Below are 9,493 nucleotides of genomic sequence, written 5' to 3' on the forward strand. Positions count from 1 at the left end.
CGCCTCGCGGATTCAATAGAGGACGTCTTAATCTCCTTCGATGAGATCCATTGCACCAAAGTCGATAACCTGTAAATAGCCCAGAGTATTTTTGGAGTAAGACATCCTACGATCGTGATCGGTAGTACAAACTACCACTAATGAGAAAGCATTACGAATAATGGCTACACTCCAAATAGCAAAATATGCACGCCAATTTAAATCCATTCGTAGTACAAACCTGACATATCCTATGCCAGTCATGGGATTTTAGCCGTGATAATAATTGGTCGTGTTTAGAAAATGTAGACCTGAGAGAACGCATCATACCCATCAGAGTGCGGATAGACTTGACTACTTGCTTCACAATGCACTCTTCTTTAGTGGACAAAACCCAAGGAGTGTGAGGTAGCTGCACGCGACCATCAGTACTCGACTGCGGCCAAATCGCCCCCATCTTACCTACCTCCTTCAAATCCATTCATGCTCCTATAGTGTCTCTCTTTCCTGTGATGTGATCCCATAGCAAGCTGCCCACATTCTTAAAAATATGCATGGGATCCAACAAGTGGTTGACCTATAAGTGGGTCCAATATGGCAACTCGTAGAAAACTGAGAACCGCCGCATTCTGTTTGGATGTGATTCCGCGTTGACCATTTTCAACTACTACGAGCTTGCGGCGTTCATACGTGTTGGAGGATATCCAAGAAAACCTTCCCTGAGTTCATGATCCTCTGGCAAGAAAGTAGCGTGTCCTTGATATACCATGTTCTTCATGGTTCGTGACCTTCGGGAGTCTAACTGTGGCCCGCACAATGGACATGCATGATAACTTGAGGTAACTAGACCTGTTCCAACACCACCCAATGAATACAAGCTTGAACGAGATAAAATATAGATATTACCAACGAGAACGGAGGCCTGTTCACCTAAGCACTCTCCGAATCCCAGAAATTCATGCATCGTCCACATAAGAATGGCTCGAATATTGGCTGATCGTCGACCATCGTGCCTACTCATATCGTGCACGGTGACCCCCTCCTCCCACAAAATCTTAAACTCATCGACTAATGGATGAAGATACACGTCCATATTTTTGACTTTGTAGCAGTTGGGAATGAGTAAGCTAAGGATGAGATGTCCTTTCTTCGTAGAAAGCCATGGAGGGATATTGTAGTTGACAAGGACTATAGGCCACACACTGTAAGAAGTTGAGCGCAGACCGAATAGATTCATGCCATCCATTGCAAGACCGAGCTGAAGATTCCTTGGCTCTCGGGCAAAGCCTGGGAAGGTAGAGTCAATGTGGCTGCATGCGCGTGAATCCGCTAATATTCGTTGAACTCCATCCGTGGACCTATTCTACGCATGCCACGTTGTCAAGCTCGCCATGCCGGACTTATGAAACATGTGGTTTATGCGGGGGATAAGCGGAAAGTGTCTAAGAACTTTTTAAGGGATAGTTTGCCCTTGCAAGTCCTGTCGATATCTGTGAGCACCACACTTTGGGTATGTCTCCATAGTCTCGTATTCTCCTCGAAACAGTATGCAATCGTTGATACATGCATGGATGTTGTTGTAGTCCATACCAAGCTTTTGTAAAATATGTCGTGTATCATCACGAGACTCAAGCATGGTATTTGGAAGTGGTAATATATGATATTTCAATAACCTGAAAAAAATCATAAACATCTTGAAAAAGCACAAATGTTTTTAATAATAGTGCCAAAAAAAAAATCAACGAAGCGTATGTACAAGGTACTTGAACAAGTCGATCACACTCGTATCACTCCACCCGTATTTTGCTTGCACACTTAAGAGTGCAAGCAGTGTCTTCAGGCAAGATACTCGACACCCATCATATAATGGTATGGATGCTTCCTCTCTAAGCAGATCAGAAGTCTCGACATCCATAGGAATCAATGCATCGATCATTGCCTCCATCTCAGGCTCCAAGATTGTAGGTAGTCTGAAAGGTTGCATGTCTCCTCTGGCATTGAACACTCGATCCATCGCACGCCCACGAACTCTTCTAATTGGCCGCAAAGGGTGCACTCCTCCTTGGGACGAGACATCACCTCCCTGGATAGAAAATTTGCTAGCAAGACCCAATCTTATTGTATATGGTATTCAATTAGCTTGCGAGTACAATGCATGATTGATATTAACTTTTCCTACTGTTTGCTGAAAATCCGCAATCGCTTGATCAATGATCTCAAATTGGAACTCGCCAAATCGTCGTACGTGTTCTATAGACAATCGACGTTTTCGTCTAATTGCTAGCTTGCATTGAGAGCAAGGACATGGCATATGCTGATTCAGATACGCCTCGCAATCTTGAACAACAGGACCTTCATCGTTTTTCATTTTGTCTACGTTACAACAAACAATTTGTTTTTGTTATCATTATTATTTTTTCTTAAATTTTTATCCTCTCCTTCCATCTCAAATATATGCTAAGACTATTCTAAGGAAGACTACTCATGGAATAAACCTTAAAATAATTATTATGCTCAAATATATGCTTGTTAGAGCATAAATTTGTTCCTAAGACTATTCTAAGGAAGAAAGAGGGTTAATGATAAAAGAATGTCATTTCTTGCAAGTGATTTTATATTATATTTATTAATTAAAATTGATAGTTGAAGATGAGTTTCCTAAGAGATCTTGTGGTGATGTTGTTTTAGTTTTGTGAAGCATATATATGAATGATGCTGTTTTAATTTTCTGTATTTGTCTTTTTAAGCAGAGATTGATTTTTATGGAATATCCAAAGTTATTTTTGGGATTACGTTATGAAAAATAAATGTTTTTCATACTGATAGGCTGATTGCCTTCATTGTATATTTGCGTGGTGGAGGTTAGGACAAGCCCCATGTATGAGAGGTCTCTTTGCAAGAAGAACATTATGCTAGGAGGCACAAGTATGCTAAGGCTCTCTAGCCATATATCCCTTAGGTTTGTTGAGGATCGAGCTAACCCCTATGAGCCTAGGATGAGCTTATTGTAAAGTCCTATTTACTTTTCTCTCTTTCTCTCCCTCTCTCATTTCCTCTCCCTCCTTCACCCTGACTCTCTCTTTCTCTCTTTCCCTATTAGGTTTAATGATTTTTCTCTTTTTTTCTCTCTCCTCTCCTCTCTCTCTCATATGCTTTTTTCTCTCTCCTCTCCATCTCTCATTTCCCTTTCTCTCTTTCTCTCCCTCTCTCATTTCCTCTCCCTCCCTCACCTTGACCCTCTCTTTCTCTCTTTCCCCATTAGGTTTAATGATTTTTCTCTCTTTTTCTCTCTCCTCTCTCTCTCTCATTTCCTTTTCTCTCGTCCTCTCCCTCTCTCATTTCCTCTCCCTCCCTCGCCCTCACCCACACCCTCTCTTTCTCTCTTTTCCTATTATGTTTAACATCTTCTCTCTTTTTCTCTCTCCTCTCATTCTCTCATTTTTTCTCTCTCCTCTCCCTCTCTCATTTCCTTTTGCTCTCTTCCTCTCCTTCTCTCATTTCTTCTCCCTCCCTCTCCCTCTCTCATTTCCCTATTATGTTTTCGTCTCCCCCCCTCTCCCTCTCCCTCTCCATCTCTCATTTTTCTATTATGATTAATGTCTCCCTCCCTCTCCCTCTCCCTCTCCTTCTCTCTCATTTCCTCTCCCTCTCTCAATATAAACAAATTATACAAAAAAAATAAAAAAGAGAGAGAATACACTCTCCCTCCCTCTCGTTCTCTCATTTCATCCCCCTCCCTCTTCCATTTCCTCCCTCTCCCTCTCCCTCTCCCTCTCCCTCTCTTTCTCTCTCTCTCCCTCTCTCTCCCTCTCTCATTTTCTCCCTCTCCCTCTCCCTCTCTTTCTCTCTCTCTCCCTCCCTCCCCCTCCCTCTCCCATTTTCCCTCCCTGCCCCTCCCTCTCCCATTTCCTCCCTCTCCCTCTCCCTCTCCCTCTCTTTCTCTCTCATTTCCTCTCCCTCTCTCAATATATATACACAAATTATATAAAAAAAGTAAAAGAGAGAGAGAATGCACTCTCCCTCCCTCTCCCTCTCTCATTTCCTCCCTCTCCCTCTCTTTCTCTCTCATTTCCTCTCCCTCTCTCAATATATATACACAAATTATATAAAAAAAAGTAAAAGAGAGAGAGAATGCACTCTCCCTCCCTCTCCCTCTCTCATTTCCTCCCTCTCTCTCTCCCTCTCTTTCTCTTTCTCTCCCTCTCCCTCTCCCTCTCTTTCTCTTTCTCTCCCTCCCCCTCTCTCAATATATATACACAAGTTATATAAAAAAAAGTAAAAGAGAGAGAGAATGCACTCTCCCTCCCTCTCCCTCTCTCATTTCCTCCCCCTCCCTCTCCCTCTCCCTCTCCCTCTCTTTCTCTTTCTCTCCCCCTCTCTTTCTCTTTCTCTCTCTCCCTCTCCCTCTCCCTCTCTTTCTCTCTCATTTCCTCTCCCTCTCTCAATATACACAAATTAAACCCTAAACAAGTAAAAGAGAGTGAGAATGGACTCACCGTAAAGATTTGCAGGAGGGTTTGGCGGCTCCTCTTCGTGACACTGGCTCGTCCTCTCCTTCGCGAACGGCGGCGGCGGCAGCGGCAAGCCTTCTTCCTCTCCCTCTCTTACCCTCCATGCAAAACGGTCTCTCTCTCTCTCGCTCTCCCTCTCGAAATGTTTCATGAATGCGCAAAATGAAACACGCTCGAGTTTCGGCCCGCTTTTTTTTCTCTGTGGGGCGTCGCTATTAGCGACGCAAAAAGCGACGCCGCTATTCCTGCGTCGCTACCCGCCCTCACTATTCCTTTGTTTCCTTATAGTGTAATTGCATGCTCTTAGAGCTTCCATTCGAGGTAATTCTTAAAGGAGTATTAAAACTTCAAGAAAATTTGATGGATCTGATTTAGATGTATGCATCACATTTCAAAAGTTATTAGTAAAATCTATTTTAGAAAACTTAAAACAACACTTTTGTGATAAGGAGATCATACTAGGATGTTTTAAAGCATTTGCACCATGCTCTTTTCGAGCAAAGAAGAAAGCTTTTAGAGACTTTGGAGAACCAAAAATAGAGAAATTAGTTGAATTTCACAAAGAAGAAAAGATTCGTTCTCCGGTGAGACATATGACCCATTAGTTACGAAATATGAAGCAAAAAGAGAATATCAATACTTTAAGCTTCAGGCCCCATTTGAATGGCATGAATGGGGCCTAAAAGATAAATAGGTTGCCCTAGCTAGAAATCCCACAATGAGAGAGAAATATCCTATGTTCTTGAGATTAGCTAACATTCCATTATTACAGTGTTATAGTACAACCTCTTGTGAGAGAGGTTTTAGCAAACAAAATTTGATTAAATCAAAGCTATGAAATCACTTGAATATAAGGACAGTTGAGTCTCTGATGAGAGTATCTATAGAAGGTCCTTTGCTACGAGATTTTGATTTCTTGGATGCAATAGAGATGTCGAGACGAGGTGCAAAGATGAGTAGACATCTTTTTAGAAGGTAAATTATGTTATTAACTTGTTTCTTTGATATATGTATTTGTAATCTAAATAAGTTTTCTTAATATTTATTAAAATATGAATGTAGATTGAATGATATGGGATAAGCATTAAGCCATCGACAAGCATAGGTGCTACTTTTTTCTTTTCAAAAAGTTTTTGTTGTATACTCAACTTATATCCAAGTATGTCTTTTCTTTCTAAGAGAAGTAAAAATTTTTAGATTATTTATCACTTCACAAAACATTATTTGATATGGCCAATAATGATATTATCTTGATCTTTGCTACATGCTAAAGGGAAGAAGAGAATGGGTAGACTCTAAATGATATCTATATTGTATTAGTTATCCTCTCTCTATGCTTACTTGCACATATAGAGATCATATATTTACTATTATATATATTTTTTCTTTTGTATAAGGCCTTTTATATATCAATATATAATTGTATGTTCATATTGCTTGTCTTTTTATCTATGGTTTTGTTGTGTACTTGTACACTTATATGATTTTCTTATATGTTATTTTATGTATGGTTACAATAAGCATCATGCACATATGTTACATCTTATTTATTTGTGTATATATATCTATAAGTAAACAAATCTACAGATGCACATATATGTATATATAGAGTTTTGTATATGTATCAATATTGACACTTAGTGATTTTTTTCTTTTTCTAAATCTTGTGTTATATAATATAAGCATCATGTTATCTAAATTTGCATGTAATCATATATATATAACTTCATATTCTTTAACGTTTTTGTCATCTTATTTAGAGATAGTAGAGTCCCCAATCCATTCTACTACCAAAATACTACATATCATGTGAAGCGCATATATTTTTAAATTAATCATGCAATGTCCTTATATGATTTTTTAAAGACTAATATTATGAGTTTCTTTTTAAAAAAATTATAATTGAATGTTGCTTTGTGAAAAAGGAACAACATGAGCATTAGTCCTCTAAAAGTGGCTGGAACTGCTCTTGCCACTCATTTCACGAGACAAGAGTCGCCCAGCTTTACCGTTGAGTGCGTTCGTATACCATTCCAGTAGGACTCGTTCTATACAATTAGTGCCTTTTATATTTGTATGGAATTCTCCCTTGCCCTTACATGATCTCTCTCTCTCTCATAGACATATACACACACATGGCCGCGCAGTCCTAATTACTGATAAACAAGTATACAAAGAAAGACATAGATAGGGGAGCAGTAATTGTTGCACCGACAGCGGCGCTGCCCATTGATCATAATGTGGCTGTAGAGAGCCTTGATCACTGCGGGGCCATCAAGACTCGAGAGTGAAGATGAAGGGCACATGGAGAGTGAATTACCAACTGAATGTGCGCCCATGGAGGTCGACATGCAATCTGTTCACAGGAATGCGACTAGAACACCTGTACCTCAATCTGCCATGGAGAACATTGCGTTTGTTCACGAGAATGCAAGTACTGCACCTGAAGCTCTATCTGATGGGGCCGATCAATTAAACGGAGCACATTGGCAAGGCAGATTCTACAAAGTGCCCGAGGATCAGAGAAGGTCGAATCCTCAAGCTTATGAGCCTTACCTGTTCTTCTTTGGCCCCTACCGATTCGTTACGGCTAACAGGGAACATGGCAAAGCTGATGAACCGTTGTCAACGCAGGGAGTGGAGGGCGACCATTTCAAGCGGCAAGGAGCATCCAAGTTTCAGGATGCAAATGCGACTTTGGCGCACCTTGCCGAAGAGATTGAAGAGTATTACCCCAAGCTGGAAGCTATCTATGCCCATTTGGATCCAAACCAGTGGCATCAATTGCAATTGGTCGACCGGCGACTCGCGGTGAAGGAAGGGATGGCGCTCGATGCATTCGCCATGGTCGCAGCAGCTGTGGGTCCGAGTAAGTTCTTTGCAGCATACCCCATAGGGCGACTGCTCCATAGCGACGCCTTGCTCCTGGAGAACCAGATACCCTTGTCTCTGCTCAGGTTCGCCTTCAGAATCTCCCGCTTCGATGGCAGCTTCGAGGAGAAGGTGGTGAGCGCATACTGCAAATACTGCAACCCCTTTCCACACTTCAAACCTTCCCCGCTGTCGGTGCAGCCGAGGAAGCAGCAGGTAGTGGCACGTAATTTTGACGATTGCTTGCTTGGGGTAATCTATGATTGTCTGACTCCTATAAATTCAGCCTCTGAGCCAGCAGAGGCGCAGCAGCTGCCCGCTGCACCACTATATCTGCTATCTGTTAATTATCCAGATGATGATGATGATGACGCACTTCTGCAGTTCAGGCCATCCCCGGCCGATGTCCACAAACCGAGCTCGGCCTTGCTCACTGCGTCCTACCTGGCGCGCGGTGGTATTCGATGCCGACCAGTACCAGCCCCATTGATGGCCACTGCCAGCTTCGGCGCCATCTGGTTCCATCAGAAAGACAAAGTGCTGGAGTTGCCCACGATCCTTGTGGGAGACAACACCATGCGATTCCTCCACAACCTCCTCGCCTACGAGGCCACCTGCCAATACCCCGAATAGAGCTCTGTCATCTCCTACTGCCACTTCATGGATCGCCTCATCGACACTGCCGAGGACGTGGAGGTCCTCGTGAAGGCCAAAGTCATCCAGAATTTCATGGGAAGCGGCGACGAGCTAGCGGCCGCCTGGAACAAGCTCTGCACCTCCGTTTCCCATCGCACCAGCCGCAAGGACCGCATCAACTGTATCATCTCTGAGGTGGAGAAGCACTCCAGGAAGCGTTGGCGTAGGTGGAGAGCTGCCTTCAAGGAGACATACTGGGATAAGCAGCCTTGGCTTCTGGTCTCAATTCTGGCCGCCACTGTCCTTCTTGTGCTAACCATCCTCCAAACTATCTATACAATTAAAAGTGCCTAACTTTGTACTCGAGAAGCACCGGTTAGGATTACGACGCCTCTAAAGCGATGGTGTTTAAACCTTTTTCTCTCTCTTTCTCTCAAAGTGCAGCACAATCTGCAAAATGTATATTTTCAATAGCTCCTCTACATCTCCTGTCATACAATATGCTATAAAATGTTATGTTCATAGTTTGGTATTTTTTGTTTTTACATGACGTTTGTTACATTAATGTTGCTTGCATGCCATTTGATGCTTAGTGGTAGTTGAGTCTGAGTTGCTATCATGAAGCTTAGGATCAACATCTTTTAGGTCTTAGGTATTGTTTCTACTATCCCGTTATTGATACACGGATCCTAACATCTTTTAGGTCTTAGGTATTGTTTCTACTATCCCGTTATTGATACACGATCTCTTATCACTCACTCAAATAAGATCACCATGCCCCACCATTTAGCAAGTGTTGCCCTACTTGCAAAGGATCGACGTCATGCCTTTCCAAGGACCTAAAAAATGCGACAATGGTGTTGGGGGGAGGGGAGGGGTGTCCAAGAGCTGAGCAATATTAAATCTAGTTCATGGTGAATGTGAAGGTGCTTGAGGTGCCTAGAGTTCAACATTGAACAATATAGAAAGAAGATATTGTAGCTCACTAAGGGAATGGAAAGATGTTGACCTTGAACTATGAGATAAGAGGGTAGAAGCCTAGGTTAAGACTTATGATGCTGGATGTGAAGAAATCCAACCATGCTTGAATGTGATTGCCACTTCACCTCACTCATTGTTGCAACTACCACTATTAATGTTAGTCTCTAATGCTACATCTAGCAAAAGCTTAACTATTCCCATATCAACTTTATTGTGCTAGCACCTTATCAAATCTTAACAACATCCTCTAGTTGTCGCTATCTCATCCTTCCATATTTGTTATATTTGAAGCTGTAGTTAAATTTGGCCATTTAGATATTTTTCTAGTAGGACTATATACAAAGCCTCAAATTCAATATGAAGCATGAGCAATATAATGTTATTTATAAATGTATATTGGCCTTTTTTGAGTATAGATACCATACATATTGGCAATTACTAAAGGCATGCTAAGTTTGAAGCTTGACTTCCATTGCCAAACGACGGTGTTCTCAAAACTTATAGTGATATCATAA

At 41.8% G+C, this 9,493-nt stretch overlaps 1 protein-coding gene across 1 annotated transcript; it reads left to right on the forward strand.

Annotated features, from left to right (window-relative positions):
* Positions 1–7,999: 7,999 nt before the first annotated feature.
* Positions 8,000–8,368, forward strand: LOC148018854 (uncharacterized). Its single transcript, XM_087660658.1, has one exon. The coding sequence runs from the start codon at positions 8,022–8,024 to the stop codon at positions 8,349–8,351; it is 330 nt and encodes a 109-aa protein (XP_087516784.1). The 5' UTR covers positions 8,000–8,021; the 3' UTR covers positions 8,352–8,368.
* Positions 8,369–9,493: the final 1,125 nt, after the last annotated feature.

This window comes from Lygodium microphyllum, chromosome 20 (assembly GCF_053477565.2).
Source record: "Lygodium microphyllum isolate KBCC chromosome 20, Lygodium_microphyllum_v1.1.10, whole genome shotgun sequence".
Taxonomy (NCBI): Eukaryota; Viridiplantae; Streptophyta; class Polypodiopsida; order Schizaeales; family Lygodiaceae; genus Lygodium; species Lygodium microphyllum.

Excerpts from the sequence above, each read along its gene's own strand:
- LOC148018854 (XM_087660658.1), top strand. The coding sequence starts at position 8,022 with ATGGATCGCCTCATCGACACTGCCGAGGACGTGGAGGTCCTCGTGAAG.